The following is a 17,395-nucleotide window of genomic DNA, read 5'->3' as shown; positions in this document are numbered from 1 at the left end:
AACTAAATTGAGTCGTACTGCCACCATTTTTTCCATCGTGTAGTCAAACTTTATCCGATTGATCAATTCTATTGTGAGGAGAAACTGAGGATTTCCATGACCTGGCAATTATTAATCTAGTGGCCAGGATGATATGACCTACTACATGGTGGATCGATGCTGGAATATCAGAAAATCCAATAAAGCACAATGCTAGTGCGGTAGATGGGTAATCTTGATAAATGTTATGAAACTAATAAGGGTAAATGTGGCTTTCCAAAAATTAAAAACCAGTGGACAGTTAAACCACACATAAGGGAGGGAGTTTTTTAAGCAATTATTCTTTTTCGTTTTGTGGAGTGTTACAACTGTTTTCTGTTCTGTAATGGTGACCACTGTTTTATTTGACCGGCTTCAGGGCATGTATGGAAAGTCTACAAAAAATATTGAAATGTTTTCAGCTTAAATACAGTTGACCCCGTCTTCACGGGTCCTAAAAGCGGCAGGTACTGTTTAGTGAATAGTACACAACCTGCTATATTATAGGTCCTCAAATCCAGGCTTGACTCCATCCCAGGGCCCCACGTCACATTAAGCCAGAGCTGCACACCTATAGAATTTGTTTACATGGTAGTATTTGTGGTTCCCCATTACAATTTGTTTTTTTTTGCCAGAAGTGAAAACCTTTTCCAAAGTAATGGTTTAATTTCTTCCCTCTGCCTAAGTTCATCTTGTGTTTGGCACAATACATACATAGTGAAAAATGATGAACAGAGCCAGCCACAGTCTTTTAAAATGTCACTTACACTAGTCCCCATAAGGGGCACATTCAGACATGGCAGAATTGCTGTGGAATTCCGCTGCAGACAGACCGCAGTGGAAATCCGCAGGAAACTTTTTTTTTTCCATTACTTTCTATGACTTTTAGGAAACTTAGTGCAGATGTTGCAAAAAAAGTCGTTGTGGAAAATAGACTGTAATGCAGAATTTTCATTTTGCAGCATTCATGGCCGCCAGCGGGGAAGCAGAGGATTTTCACTGTGGATTTCAGCCTTTGCAATGCAAAGGCTGAAATCTGCGGAAAGTCCGCTGTGATATCCGTAACGATTGAGTTACCTGTCAAATATGCAAATTGTCGCAAATTTGTGGCAAAATCTGCAGCGGAAAATTTCTGCCACGTCTGAACATGGCCTAACAATGGCAGCCGGTGTCTCATAACTGCAGGTGTCTGGCACGCCACACTTCAGGCCTCAATAGCAGCACACAATAGGGGAGAGAGGAGGCTGCTGATTTTTTTTGCCTAAAGACCTAAGGGTATGTGCACACGAGAACTGCCTTTTACGTCTGAAATGACAGACTGTTTTCAGGAGAAAACAGCTGCGTCGTTTCAGACGTAAATGCTCCTCCTCGCATTTTGCGAGGCGTCTTCGACGCCCGTAATCTTGAGCTGTTCTTCATTGACTTCAATGAAAAACGACTCAAATTACGTTTCAAAGTGTCCTGCACTTCTTTGACGAGGCAGTAATTTCACGCGTCGTCTTTTGACAGCTGTCAAACGACGAGGCGTAAATTACTGGTCGTCGGCACAGTACGTCGGCAAACCCATTCAAATGAATGGGCAGATGTTTGCCGACGAATTGTAGCCGTATTTTCAGGTGTAAATCGAGGCATAATACGCCTCGTTTACGTCTGAAAATAGGTCGTGTGAACCCAGCCTTACAGTCAGTAGTTCAGAAGACACTAGAAGTAGTTAGTCTGTATCCTGACTTTTACTTCATTGACACCAACCTAGACGTAAAAGTATAATTGCATTTTTGGCCATAATATTCAATAACCCTGCAGAAGCTGCTAAGGCAATTCTTTAGCATTATGTAGAAATTTCCAACTATGTAAGCAGTGTTTTTAATCTTTTCATACTGGCGCTTCAATTGTGATGTATTTGCTTTGTGTGCGCTATGAACTTTATGTCGCATATTCATATATCTGCTCTGAGTCATCCAATAAAATATCTTTTAACTTGTTCATTGTTCTTTTTGATCATTCTGCAGAATACAGATAGCACAGAACTCACAGCAAGTGTAAAATACTGATTCCTGTGTGCCATTATACAAACACTACTCTAAGGCCTGGGAAATAAAGGCTCTCTATTGTCCTCTTACCTGTAAAGATAATATAATTCATGGAGCCGGCCAATGACAGATTCACAATTTAATTAAGGACACATTCTCAACGGACAAGAGCAGTAGAAGCTCTAACTGCGACTTGAAGTTTCCTTTTCTATATATTTTATAGCATTATATATTTTCATAATATGTGACATGTTGTTACCTGCAGGGATCTGGATAAGATTGATGATTTGATGCAGGACATCAACGAACAACAAAGTGTTGCACAAGAAATTTCAGATGCCATTTCTCGACCCGTTAGTTTTGGTGAAGATTTTGATGAGGTAATTGCGGGTGACAAAGTTTGAGATTTGTGTCTGTTTGATACCAGATTTCTTTTATATACAATATAGTGTTCTGTACAGTTGTGTTGCAGTACATTAAAAAAAACAACACAATGTGAAATACAGTTATTTATGCTCAAGCAACTGTGATATCACGGTGGTATACATTTACCAATAATATTGGGGGACTTAGGAACGGATTTATGCAAGTTTTCTGGCGTTGACAAGCTGCAAATTACCGCACACACCATATTTGCGCACTAATTTGCGACTTTTATGCCCCACACGACACTTTAATTTTTTTTTTAAAATGAGCAGGGCTTAGCAGTGCAGTTCTACCGACTGGCAGACAGATTTACTAAAATTTATGCTAGAAGCTAGCGTAAATTATAGCGGAAATCTCTTAATACATTTTTCGCATCTTACTCTAGCAGCCTTTAGTAAATCTAAGCCTCTGGCTTAGAAATGTCTCCAACGGCTCAAAAGTCACAAAATTTGTGACTTTTCAGCCGTTTGTGCACTGGTTTTTTTTAAGCGATTGTCGGAGCTTAGATGGAGGGAGAAGGATCGTCTGCGGCCCGACGTATTTAGTACTGGCTGGTGTCGATTTCAATCAGTAGCGCACCAACAACCAAAGATGCGACAAAAAGATGAGCGCCTCCTAATTATTTTTGTTGCATCTTATTTCTTATTAAGACTGGCGTACAAAATACCAGTCTTATTAAATTACCCCCTATGTGTTTAAAGCAATGCCATACAACTTTACATTGTCCAAAATTCTCTCGAAACAAGGTAGAAGCCCCAGACTTCTGGCAGAGAAGGCAAGTCTCTAACAAAAGACTTGTTGGCAGCTGCCCCTAGTGGGCGCTAATGGTGTATGTAATTACATTGCTTCTTCCATAATAGGTGTAAAAATACGTATGTATTGAGCTCCCCCAAATCACAGCTACAGACAGATAGAATTGTATCATTGGGTGCATGAAGGTAAGAACTATGCTGTCACCGTGTACTGGCGCTGTTAATGCATTTTGACTTTCGTAAGGCTATGTTTCCACAGGCAGGATACACTGCAGATTTCCTGCAACAGAATTGACATACTGCGGTATTGAAAGTCGCACCTTATAACACTTTCTGCACTACTTTTCTGTGGTTTTTTTCCGCAGCGTGTGCCTCAGATTTGCTTATTCTCACTTTGGTGCTATTGTAAGAGCTGCAGAATATCCATACAGAATTCCATTGCGGAAATTTCGCAGCGTTTACGCTACGTCGGAACCCAACCTAAAGGGGATCTAGCCTGTACTTATTGGTGGAGGTTTACATAGAAAAATAAAATACCAAATGAAATGGTGATTTTACATTTATACATACCACGATGTAGAGGTCGAGTCTGCCAGTTAGGTTTACCTGATTCCTATGATACTGGTCACACCTAATAAACAAATTGTTCTTCATATATTTCTACATATTACATAACCATTTATATGAGGTGCTTGATTTGGTTAGATTTACATACGCAATCTGCTGTACATAATGGGCCCTAGAGAATGCCACTGAAAACTTTGACTTTTGCAGGATGAGTTGCTGGCAGAATTAGAAGAATTGGAACAAGAAGATCTCAACAAACACATGGCCAATGTCACTTTACCAAGTGTGCCATCCACAAAACTGCCCTCCAGACCAGGTAACCAGCTTTGTTGTGTCTGGGATGGAAATAACACATACGTGTGTAAGCTGTGTATTCAAACCAAGAAATCTCGCCATGTACTCGTCGGTCAATTGTGTTTCAAGCAGTCTTTCCCTCCAGCCATCTTCGCGCTCCTTTGTTTTATAGTTGGTTACTACATTTTGTTGTTTTTGAGTCATACTTAGGTTGTGTAGTTTCCCATAAATTACTCTTTGAGGGCGCAGTCACGAGTAGTGAAATGTTCCGTAGCATAAAAATCTGCTGCAGAAATTTACACAATGTATTCATATGGGTGGAAACAAAATGTGCAAAACCAATAAAAACAAAGTCCACCGATAGGTGGAAATAACATTTCTGTGCAAAATTTCCCGCTGCAGAAATACTTTCTGCAGTGTTTTTTGTATGTGTTGCAGATTTCAGACTTCAATGTCATGTGAAATTCTGCACTAAAATACGCAACAAAAATACACAGAAAATTTCCCACAAAATCCTCAAAAGTAACTCTGTTCCAGAATTACAGTTGCGTATTTTGTGGTGTATTTTTATGCCACTTGTAACTGCACCTTAATGCTGCACAATTTGCACCATGAATTAGTACAGTATGATAATGACCTCTGCTGTAGGTTCTCCTGGGTCTCATCTTGGCCATCTATAGGGGATGCTACTCCTCTCCCTCACATAAAAGTAAATAGTAAAATTGGAGGTACAAAGAGCAGAAATCACTCTCCCCACCCCACTAGACCTAGGAGATATTTATATTTGGTATCTTACAGAGTTGTATCATAGTCTCAAATTGGAAACCAGTTAAAAAAACAGCACTTGAGTAAATATTTTTTTGCTAAGTTAGTTCTCATACTAGGGGATCAAAGCCATCTACCCCTTCAGGTGCCAGATGTCAGAAAGCATTGGGGGCGATTCATCAATATGCACCAACAGACCTTCTGGGGCATAGGGTGTGGTAATGCTGCTTTGCACAGGAGCATAGAGATCAGGCATTGTCATCCATACACTGAAGTGCCTGTTGCTAAGCAACAGCCCAAACCAAACCAGGCTAATTATAATAAAGGAGTTCCCCTTTAATTATAAAAAGCAAAACATGGTCTATAAGGGCATATTCACACATAGCAGTGGGTATCCGGCTACAGAAAATGTACCTAATTAGTTAGGAAATGTAAAATGGAGACACTTACTAATATACTTTCACTTTTGAAACTGCAAGGGTGTCCAGATTTCCCTGGTCTGTGATATGGTCCTGGAAATGGAGCTTCTCCCCTTAGCTGTGACACGCCAACACATCTTCAGGATGCAGGGAGCTTTCCCCCCTTCTCTTTGTGTCATTGACGTGATGAAGGCTTATCTAATGAACTGGGCCAGGCCCTTCTGTGTCACAGCTAATTCACAGTAGCTTTATGTCCAGTCTGCAATTGTTCCTTTTCCACCTGCTCTGCTTATTTGCTATCTCATTTGCCCCTCTTGACTGTCAGCATGAAGCTATCTGCTTTCAGTGTGAGCCGTACACAGGAATAATAATGAAGACGGCTCACAGTGAAAACAGATAGCTCCGTGCTGACAGTCAAGATGGGGAAGGGAGCTAACAGATAATGAGAGCAGAAGGCAAAGGAACACTTGCAGACTGGACATAAAGCTACTGTGTTTTAGCTGTGACAGAGAAGGGGCAGGCCTATCTAATAAACAGAGCCAGGCAGCCAGCCCCTTCATCACTACACACACAGAGGGGGGTTCCCTGTAGCCTGAAGCTGACTTACACATCACAGCTAAGGGAGAAGCTCCACGTTTGGGACCACATAATAGGACAGGGAAATCAGGACATTCTTGCAAGTTCAAAAGTGAAAGTATATTAACAAGTGTTTCAATTTTAAATTTCCTAACCAATTAGGAACATTTTCTGTTGTCGGAGAACCCCTTTAATGTGCGGTTAAAAACGCATCAAAACCTCATCTGAAAAAATGCATTTGGTTTTACAGTGCAGTAATTGCCCATGCTTTTTTTTCTACAAAGGAAACACATTTATTCTATGTTTCACCTATCAAAACCACGCATCCAATCACTTCATCACAAAACCACAGGATATCACGTTAAAATCATGTCCGTTTTGTCAAATGCACCTTCAATGTGGTTTTTGACCGGACCTCAACCGCTAAGTGTGAATATACCCTATGTTTCGACAGGTCAAAGATTAGCTAGGGTCATTTATATGTTTATCGCAATCAGTCTGCTACAGAAATGTTAGTATTTTATGTATGATAAATTTAGTAAAATCTAATGGGGCCCTATGTCCAAATTTAGCGTGTACGTCAGAAGCTTTCCTGGCATAGGCAACAAACGTGATGTGAACAGGGCCTAAGATGTGCTTTCTGTATCTCCTGTACTCCCAAATCACCAATATGACAAAACTGTATATACTAAGAATTTCTCTGCGAATAATTTATTCCATTCATTTTGTGTCAGCGGCATCCACAAGGAAGAAGGTGGAAGATGATGATGACATGCAGATGCTGGCGGCCTGGGCTAACTAATCAGGAACTATTTATTCCAGCGTTCCCAAACCAGTATCACAGGAGCAACATTTGCCCCCCCCCCCACCCCCACACACACATTTGGCTCCCCAGTTGTTAACAGCTGCAGGTAATATTGTGGATCAATGCCACCAGGGATGTCAGAGCGTTAATGAAACTTTTATTAATGTACCAGCATCTGCACCTTAACTGGCAGTTGACACCATGCGAAGAACCAGTGTCACGTGGCTTCCGGGTCAGGATCATATTATGGGCGCTTGTCACTACGGCCTGGACTGACAAACTGGACATTACGCCAACAAAGTTTTCACTCTGAAATTTTCTGGTTCATTATTTCATTTGTTCTTATCAGTAATATGGATGTAAATTGCAAACAGAATTATTTGATTTCGGTCATACATTGATTTTTGTTTCCTTTAAATACATCACGTGGCTCATCCAGACCTGTTATATTACAATGTGACTCAAGCTAGTACAGGTTGGGGACCTCTCCTTTATTATATTGTACAGATGTGTAAATGGTGTGATAAACATTCTCTATATTAATACTGGTGCCTTTCTACTGTGGCTCAAGGATAACAAATGTGACCGGAACTAAAAAACACACAAACACACACGATTGTCAATGCTATTTCCCCTTTTAAAACAGGAAGAATCATATTTTCTATGATGTAAAGTAATAAAAATCTGTAAACCCTGTAATGTACATTTTATACACACTACAATTGTTAATTTTGTTGTAGGGTTTCCTGCCCTCTATTGTTTGTTTGTCATAATAAAAATACTATTGTGCTTACAGTTTGGTACCTACAGATAAGTGTTGTGCTTTCATGTAAAGCAGAGACTGTTCAGCTTGCTGGGAGTTAGGGTATGTGCACACGCAAAATCAAAAACGTCTGAAGATACAGAGCTGTTTTCAAGGGAAAGCAGCTCCTGATTTTCAGACGTGTTTTAAGCCACTCACTGCTATAGCTTTGCAATAAATAGAGAAAATCACCACAAAAGCACAACAGAATTTAAATATATATATATTTATTTATTTTTTCAACATGCAGCAACCTTAAATTTTAAGCAGACTTATTTATAATTTATGGAATATTTGGATGCATCAAAATGAAATTCAAGTGTGAGATTGGCCCTAAAAACCACTTGTCCTGTATGTCATACCTTATGTGACCACTAGATGGCAGTGTTACCTACCATTGTGTGTGAATCGCACATACAGTAAACATTTGTTCTCTCCCAAACAACCTCAGGCCATTACATACAATGCACAATCTTTCCTGAACCTGCTGCTTTTTTGCAAATGGTCAGATTTTGTGTCTTACTGTACAATTTCTATGTCTACTCAACAGAATTTCCTTGGCCTCCTAGTTTGCATTTTTATTCCTTTTGCCCTTCTAGGCACAGTCTCTCACTCGAGGGGTTATCTGGTTCCGGTTCAAGTGAATGGACGAGCCGCTGTACCTATGTAAACAATCGCAGGAGCATCTTCGCCTTTACCAAATCGGAATCCCAATCAAACATTGATGGTCTATCCTAAAGATAAGCCCTCAATTAAGTCCAGGAGAACCCTAGGCCCTGTTCACATGTGATGTACATTTAGCGTGTACGCCAGGATAGCTCCCAACGTGTCCATTATCCCGACGGAGGCCAAAAGACCTTTGGACTTCATTGGGCTGGTACACATAGTTATACAATTTTTTTTTGAGGATGGAATAACATAGTAGACTATGCTATTCCATAACAAGGGTTCCTGCAAAAAGCATGTATATGCGTGGTCCGTTTTTTTTTTTTTTAAACATTGGAGCCTATGGGTGACAGATGCTACTGTATGGCATACGTCACAGGCATCTGTTAAATGTATAAGCCATGAGCTGTTTATGGTATATATGTTATACGGAAGCCACAAACGTCTATGGGTGACGGATGCCTAAGGCTATGTTCACATGGCATCTGTATATATTTGAGTCAGAATAATCCAGGGCTGATTTCAAGAGAAAACTGACTGAATCCAGGCATTTTTTAAGCGGATATTGAATGTTGTTTATTTTATTTATTTTTTTATAGCGTCAATGGAAAATCATTGCAAGAAGTGACATTTTTATGAGGCTTTTTTTTTTTTTTTTTTTTTTTTTTTAAATTCATCAGCAGTGTAAAAATAAACCTCATGAACTACAGTCTTTCTTACTGAAATCAATAGGAAAGTTCGCATAGGAAAGTTCGCAGGCGTATTTCAGAGCGTAATACAAGCGTTTTATGATGCGAAATACACCTGAAAATAAGCTGTGTGAATATGCCCTAACAATGATGTCTGTCACCCATAGGCTTTTATGGCATTGGTTTAAGGTCATGTACTCTCGAAAGCTTTTCATGCTGTATACATTAAACATATCCCATAATAGTCTATGGGTGACAGATGCCACTGACAAAATGTAAAAATAATACTTTAATATAGGAAAAAGGTCTATATACAATGTACAGTAAAGACCAATATTCTGTCTCGCCAGTTTATTCCAGATTAAATGAGGATACAAATTGTAGAAAAAACTTTTGTGAACTTAAAGGGGTCGTCCCGAGATAAAAGGTTACCCCCTAACCACAGGATAGGTGAGAACATGTGGATCGTTGGGTGTCAGACCGCTGGGACCCTCAGAAGAATGGGGGTCGTTTCTCCGAATGAATGAAGCAGCAGGTCACTCCTCTCATTCGGATAAACGGGAACCCCGTTCTCATGATTGGTGAGGGTCCCAGCGGTCGGACCCTTCGCGGGACGACCCCTTTAATAACTGAACCGCAGCTGCAGAAATCTCAGTTTGCTACAATGTATCTGTCTAGAGTCCAGGCTGTTTAGCTCACAGACCATTACCATGACTGGATACAACGGAGAGCTGGACTAGGTATCGATGGGTTTTCCACCTCTGAATGTAAACAAGAGTAAATAATCCTAAAAAGAGGAGGATTCTGTGTTTTCGGCCTGAAGATGATGAATAGTTGCGGTACAACAGTGGGAATAAAAGACACGACAGGTAATGAAGAATCACTTTAATATTAGTGTTACAATTCTCTGTACAGACAGTGCAAAATATTCTGGATTATAAAACAAGCCCAGGTGATCCCCTCCACCAGCTACGTAGACATAGCATTCGTTCACACCTTGATCAGAGTGCGTTTGCACAGATTACCTGGACAATGTTTGCTGGGGAAGGGTTGGTTTCATGAATACAGATTAGCAGACATGATGAAATACAGATCTCAGGCACGTGGTGCACGATGTATTGTCAGACACAACTGACCTTCATCCCCATGAAGAACAGGACATATCTTACATAATGGCACATACAGACTCATCAATATATTTTGACTTTAAAATCATTGGATGTTTGGTGTCAGGCTGCTTCATTTATATGTGTTGCGTTCCCCCACCCCCCAATCTAGAAGAAATCAAAGAGTAATAACACACCCCCCCCTCCCAAAAAAAAGCATCCATCCTATGTGGTTTTCCTTTTTCTATAAGGGTATGTTCACACAGGCTCTTTTCAGCAGTTTTTCGAGCTGTAAACGTCCCGAAAAACGGTTGAAAAAGCGGCGGCAGAACGCCTACAAACATCTGCCCATTGATTTAAACGGGGAAATATGGCGTTCTGTTCCGATGGGGCCTTTTTTTTATGCCTCATTTTTTTTTTTTAAATTGCACATTTTTCATTGACTCAATAGAAAAACAGCTCCAAAAACGGCCGTAAAAGAACACCGCTAAAAACGCAAGTTGCTTAAAAAATGGCTGAAAATCAGAGGCTGTTTTACCTTGAAAACAGCACCGTAAGTTCTCCATAGGTCAACGTTAGATGCTCTGATCAAATTTGAGGATTGTTCCTACTGATCCATTGATGGTTTTTGCACCTTTGGGGGTACATTCACACGCAAAATCAGCTGAAAATGACGGAGCTGGTTTCAAGGGAACACAGCCTCTGATTTTCAGCCATTTTTGTAGCCGAGAATGTTCCTTTGAGGCGTTTTTTTTTCATTGACACATGCCCCTTTTTATGGGGCGTTTTTTTTATGCGCCTTTTTTTGAAACAGTTCAATGAGATTTATTCAAGTGTTATCCACTCTGCTGCTACTGTAATACGCTGCGGATTTTCCTCAAATTCGTTGCAGAAAATCCACAGTATTTACGCCTAGTGTGTCCCTACTCTAAGGGTATGTTCACACACTGTTTTCAGGTGTATTTTAGGACGTAAACACCTCGAAATACACCTGGAAAATGCTAGCTAAATGCCTACAAACGTTTTCCCATTGAATTAAAAAATCTGCTGAAAAACCATTCATAAATCGACCTGCAGTGTGTTTTTTTTTTAGGCCGCACCAAGTCAATTTATGCTGTGGAATCGCTGCTTTTTTTCTTTCCCCATTAAATTCAGTGGGGCAGTAAAACCCACAACAAAGATGTACATGTTGCAACTTTTACAGCGGATTCTCTCCAATTCCACCGAAAAAATTGCAAGTGAGGGAAGAAAAAAACCCGACAAAAATAAAAACTATTTTCTATTTGAAATAAAAAAAATAAAAAAAAAAAAAACTTACTTACTCTGGCCCTTGTCTTAGCGACACAATCCTATGTTCTGAGCCTGGCCTCCTGGGATGATGTATCAAAGGCTGCCGCAGTCACGTGGACTACAGCGTCATCACAGGATGCCGGGCTACGCTCAGAAGTGAGAGACGTGTCACCAGGACTACAGCCGGGGTAAATATAAACTTTTTTTTTTTTTATCCGTGCAGGGTTTCCACAGCGGACATGACCCCTTAAAAACTGCACCACAATTTGGTGCAGTTCCTCAGTTGAAATTGCCTGAGGCTTCGAGGGCGGATATGCTATGTACTTTTATGCAGCGTATCCACCCAGTGTATTCCTACCCTTCGAGCTCAGGGTGTTCGGCAAACTTTGCAAGCCGATCCGAACGTAAACATTTTCTTGGTATAAACCGGTAGTAGTGACTGTATGAAACTTTGTTGTATACATTATTTGTGGAGATTTCAAATCGGCTTAAATCTTCCCGCTTAGCTCCTCGTACCCAGTCTGCAGGATCGGATCTAGTTCAGAGCACACGGCACAGCTCTTACATCGCACCAGGAAGGTCCCACCCATTCAGAAAGCATGGAGGAAGGAGCAAAATCTATAGGCGAGTGCTCATACACATGGCAGAGCGGTAGCTGGAGTCTGTACGAGGTCATACAACACCCTAGCACGGAGACACAAGGCCTCCATGCACCGCCATACCGGCTCCGTGGGTTGCTACAGTATATCTACAGAGATATTCTCCCTGAGAATACCTTCATTCATACGGAGTCAGATGGAGCAACTATCAGCAATTTTCCTTCATTAAGCTCACCTAGAAAACCCCCCATAACAAACGCAAAATACAAGTGCAAGTCTCTTTCGTGCACATTGGGACGTGAGTTTTCCATTTAAACAGAAGTTCACAGCTTTACTTTTCCCGCCTTCCCTTTTCTGTGATTATATGGTTTGTGAAATTCTCAACCACACTCAGTGTCCCTATGTGATGTACACCGGATGTCACACTGAACACTATTTTATCTGGAAATTAAAGGGTACACTATTGCAACCATTTGTTATTGCCCCCCCAATATATTTATCCCGATGAGTCTCCCTGGTTACAGACTACAAACAAACATTGTGTAGTCAGATCCATAGGGCTTGTTTGCAGTGTTACCGTGGAGGCATAAATCCGCATTAGAGCTGTATACAGGAGGTTTTTAATCAAAGTTATTTACAAAGTTGTTTCATTTTCTTTATTATAAGTGCACTGGAGTAATAAAAATGGCTAGTAAAAGTTTACATAGCTAACTGTAGGCACTTTGGAAAAATGGTTATGCGGTAGATTAATATTGATTAAGTGGTCAGCACCGTACAAAAGTAAAATTGTGCAGGAAGATTATCAGATGTGTAAGAGAATATAATTAGCATAAATAGGAAGTACATAGAAAACAAATACACATTACTGAAATAATAGATCACAGGCACTCAATGATTTATGGGCAGAGAATGTAATAAATCCACATGACGTCACCTGATCAGACCTCGCTAAAACTTCTACATGATGTGTCGCCAAGTAAAGGCGAGTATTCCACCACAAACTCCATTCTGAGATCAGTGTTTTTATATTTACCATAAAATATTTTGTCAGAGCCATATCCTCAATGCCGCTATTGAACATTACAAGGGTTCTACTGGACAATCAAATAAGGGCCTGTTCACAACAGTGTTGGTTTTTCTTTTCTGCTTTGTCAGAGCGGCAGAAAAACGTAAATACCGGAAGCTGTGTTTCTGTTGTACGACAATGTAAAAAGTAGAGATCCAGGCATGTGCTGCTTGGATCTTTTCGGTTTACATTGGTGACTAGGACGGTTGGATCCAGTCCTGTTGGGCTTCGCAGTCCGCATTCCTATACTATTCTGGTGCTGTTATTTCCTCCTTCATTTTGACTGTTGTACGAAAGACACGATCGGTGGCCAATGGAACTCGTTGACTTCAATGGGTTCCATGAGAGTGTGCGCGGTTTTAGCGGAAATAATAGTGCAGCGTACTACACTACCGTTTCCGTTTTTTTTCAGCCCGATCTGCGACGAAGGCTCCAGCGGAGCCTCCAACACAGATGTAAAACAGGCTAGAAGTCCTCACCTTCCAAATGATACATTGGATTTAATGTAGAGCAGGGGACTATCATTGTTGTTAATATACACATATAAACTCCCAGCATGCCCTAAAAACCCTGTGGCTGATAAGAGTGCTTTTACACAGTCTTTTCCATGCGGTTTTCCACTAAGGAAAACCACTCGCATTTTACCATAAATTGTTGCGGTATCGCAGTCTGGTTTTTTTGGCCGCACGGCTTCTACAGGTTAAACATCACGGAAGCACTGGTTTCGGTAACTGGGTGTGCCAAAAAAGCGGATGCCGTTCAGCACAAGTGAAAAGTACCCTAAATCCAGATGTGGCAGATAATCTCCAACATGGATTATGACAGGAATTTGCATGAAAATCCCCATGTGTTAAATGCAGATCGTGTCTTGATTTCACCCTACGCATTGCAAAGGGAGAATTCCGCTGTGAAAGTCTGTGGCTGTTCCGCACATGAATGAGCACGATGCGGTTTTTAAATTCTGCCGCATGCTCAGATTTTCACATGGATTTTCTTCCACTGCACATTTGTAAACCTCATGTACTTGTGCTGTACTGTGAATTACTGCAAAATTTGCGGTGCGGAATTGGCAACTCAAATCCGCCGCAAATTAGCTGCATCTGGTACCAGCCTTAGGCATTCTGGGGAGTTGTAACATACCAACAGCCGAAAAGCCACAGGTCCAGAGAAAGTCATTAGACTAAGGCCTCATGGCTGCATTACAGATCCACGTGGTATGAATCTGCAATACAATGCCTATAGACCTTGTGTCTATGATGATATTTTGGATTTTTTTTTTACATGGAGTCTGTTGGAGGGAGAGGGTGGGGTAAATGCCATAATACAGAAGCATTACCTCTAGGAATGTATGCGGTGCCTCAGGAAGGAACCATACAGTTCACACAAAATACAGACCTCTCGCCAATACCAGTGCCGCAATACAGAGTCCATGCCCACAGCAATATCATGTGCTTGGACCCTAATCTCATTGGCTTGCGCATTAAATTATCTTAAAGAATCTCTCTAATATTATATGTATGACAGCCTTAACTAAATCCAGTCAGGACCACTGGCAGATACAGTCACAACCTGCGGATGGGCCCCAGTGATGTCTCTATTCTGACTACAAGCCGCCACATGGTGTGCACACCACAGACAGCAACTGCAGTGGAAAATATATTAAAATTTCCGTGCAACCCTATTTTTGGACTTTTACCTGCATATAAAATGTGATCATAAACATAGTTATACTCCGAAATGGCCCAGATCAATTTTTTTTAAAAAACAAAAACCTTTCGGGAGACAACAAATAACACTAACCTATGTTACAGCCAATATAGTAAAATAAAGGCACTATAGAAAAGAAAAATATACAATCTGTGGTATAAAGCGTTATGCCGTGTTCACACAGTTTAGCTGTGATGTAGTTTTTAAAGGGCAACTAAACTTTAATAGTGACAGGTCAGAAGTTTAGATGGGCGACGCTCAGACTTTCTATTGAGCCGTACACCACTTGCTTGGCTTTCTAAGAGAAGTAGATCAGAAATAAAGCGGCACAGCACTTTAAATCTCATCTGATAATCCGGTACAGAACAGTTTTAGAATGTAGAATTTAACAAGAGCAGAAGACCAATAACTTTCTCTAAAAAAAAACAAGTTACTGATTGGGTGTTTTCCTCTTTTCCATCAGGGGTTTTGGTGTTTTTGAGGACAAGAACAGCAAAGTCTGCTGCGCTATCGACAAGATCTAGAAATTTTATATACTTTTCAAAGACCATTTCATAGTCCAGAATATTGGAAAATCCACCACCTACCCATATTAAAGAAAGTTGTAGGCATTGGTTCTTAATGTTACAGTGCAACCGTGCCGGGCCTAAAAATCTGAGCTTTTCATAGGACTGTAAAGAACAGCACACGATACCATCACTGGCTGTCAGAAATAAGTAGGGAGTGATGTAAAATTTACTGTATACCCGTGTACAGTTTGTGAAATTTCCTACATCAAAACGTAATGATTCTTTCCTGCCTCTGAATCTGCAGGTCTCCAGAGAGCATTCATTTACTACCGGGGAATTCGGCACATATTCCTTTTTCAGACATTGGAACCTGCGCTGCCCTTGGCTAACAGCATAAAACTATTTCCCAGATGGTAATAAAATCTGAGAATTGTGATGTGAGCTGTTGAGCGGCTTCTCTGTGCCGCATTCCTCCCAAATGATCTACTACCTTTTATTCTGACACAAGGGATTAGTTCCAAGCCTAATGGAGTCCTATGCAGAACGTTATGTGATTTACTAATGACAATACAGCAGAGCCATAGACAAGACACTTAGAAGAGGAAGAGGCAATAACTATCATATTATAGGAGACCACACCATATAACTTTGGGAAAAGTGGGTGGGGCTTAGTGGAAAGGGGCCTGGTCATCCGCAGCCCAACAAGTCTACTATAATTTATGCTAGAAGCCGGCATAAATTATTGCGGAAAATATACGCCAGCTCTTTGATTTCACTCTGTGGGGCTTAACAAGGTGGGGACCCGTGCTGTTTGAAATGCCAGATTTAAAAACACATTCTGGCTGCCTGCAGCCACCACTAGAGGGAGTATCAGCGCTTACTGCATACTGCTTATACACTGAACTCAACAATGGCGACGGCAGGCAGGCAGGCAGTCAGTCAGCAGGATATGTGACATGTATGCCTAGGTGGGGGATATGAAGCTCTGCATCAGAAGTACGGCGCTCTGACCGTTATAAACAGCTATTAAGAAATTATTCAACACAGAATTTTTGGACCTACAAACAACATGATGATAAAATGTGGAGATTCACTGCAAAGAATTGCAGGTCCTCATCAGAATATCATTCAGCAGCAATGTGGGGAAATCAAATTCACCATCACTGACAGAGTACATGCTTCATTCACGGCAGCCTATATTCTGCATATACACTGATGACATTGACATATGCACAGGCATTATGTCAGAAGAACCTTAAAAAAAATGCAATCATCTTTCATCCAGAATTATTACATAGATTGTGATTTATTATACTGTACAAATTATGCACTCAAATAAGAGTAAAATAGGAGATGATCAGGGTTATGATGCACTGGATTCTATTACTTTTGTCCCCCAAGTTGCGAATAAACTTGTCTTGTCCAACAACTGCGGCCCCTCAGAGAACACGCGATACCGTTAAAGTGGTTGCACAAGATATTATTTATTTTCCCAGATACTCTTGCTCATAAACTGCGTTTGGTATTGCAGTTCAGTCTCATTCAAGTGAAAGGGACAATCTTGCAATACCAGACACAGCCAAATGGACAAGGGTGGCGCTGTTTCTAAAAGAAAACATCCATGTTTTTCTAATCTCATGCAACCCTACCAGTGGTGGAGTGGTAACCTGTTTTATCATAATGCAGGACCGATGGTTATTATTCAAAAGCAACCACTTTTAACCCCGGCATTCAGACTAAATTGTAGCCAAGTAAAACCATAATTTCTAATTATACAAAGCTTTTAATGAATAACAAATGTATAAAGAAAAACCGGATGGATAATAAAGCCTGAATCTGAAATGTAGCATTGAAGCATTTATGATCATTATAAGGATACATTCTGATAACAATTTATGGAGATTTTCATGGCAAAGTAAAACACGTGAAATAACTTAGCTTGAAGGTAAAGGCCTAAAAACAGGTACAGATGACAAAGGGGTCTCTGAGACAGTTTTTTTTTTTTGCACTTTTTGGATGGAAAACCGCTCCGCTTCCTTTACATGATCGGTCCAAAAATCTGTAAAAATTGGTCCTCTCCGTCCTCGGTGCCTGACACACACACACCAATCAGACGGTGATGCATCCTTTAAGTGTGTAAGAACTTTATCAACTGCCCCCCCCCCCATCCCGACCCTAAAACAAAGGCGTAGCAGCATCAGCATTCTGATCACCATCGACAAAATGCTGATGGCATCTCCTTTTACTATGGGAGTTAAACCATGGCTGGCATTATTACCGAAATAAAAGCACAGAATTTAAAAAAAAAA

General features: G+C 40.6%; 1 protein-coding gene across 3 annotated transcripts in view; it reads left to right on the top strand.

Moving 5' to 3' along the window:
• CHMP4C (charged multivesicular body protein 4C) overlaps positions 1–6,649 on the top strand; it is a 34,669-nt gene extending 28,020 nt beyond the window's left edge. Inside the window, exons 3-5 of one of the 3 annotated variants that reach the window (XM_075828135.1) lie at positions 2,314–2,428; positions 4,001–4,109; positions 6,582–6,649. In XM_075828135.1, the coding sequence (XP_075684250.1) occupies positions 2,314–2,428; positions 4,001–4,109; positions 6,582–6,649 (292 nt within the window). Of the gene's footprint in view, positions 1–2,313; positions 2,429–4,000; positions 4,122–6,581 lie in introns of all 3 variants that reach the window. The other 2 variants (XM_075828136.1, XM_075828134.1) reach the window with 2 other exon arrangements.
• Positions 6,650–17,395: the final 10,746 nt, after the last annotated feature.

Source organism: Rhinoderma darwinii, chromosome 5 (genome assembly GCF_050947455.1).
Source record: "Rhinoderma darwinii isolate aRhiDar2 chromosome 5, aRhiDar2.hap1, whole genome shotgun sequence".
Taxonomy (NCBI): Eukaryota; Metazoa; Chordata; class Amphibia; order Anura; family Rhinodermatidae; genus Rhinoderma; species Rhinoderma darwinii.
The sequence above is the reverse complement of the archived record's forward strand: the minus strand, read 5'-3'. Positions and strand labels throughout refer to the sequence as shown.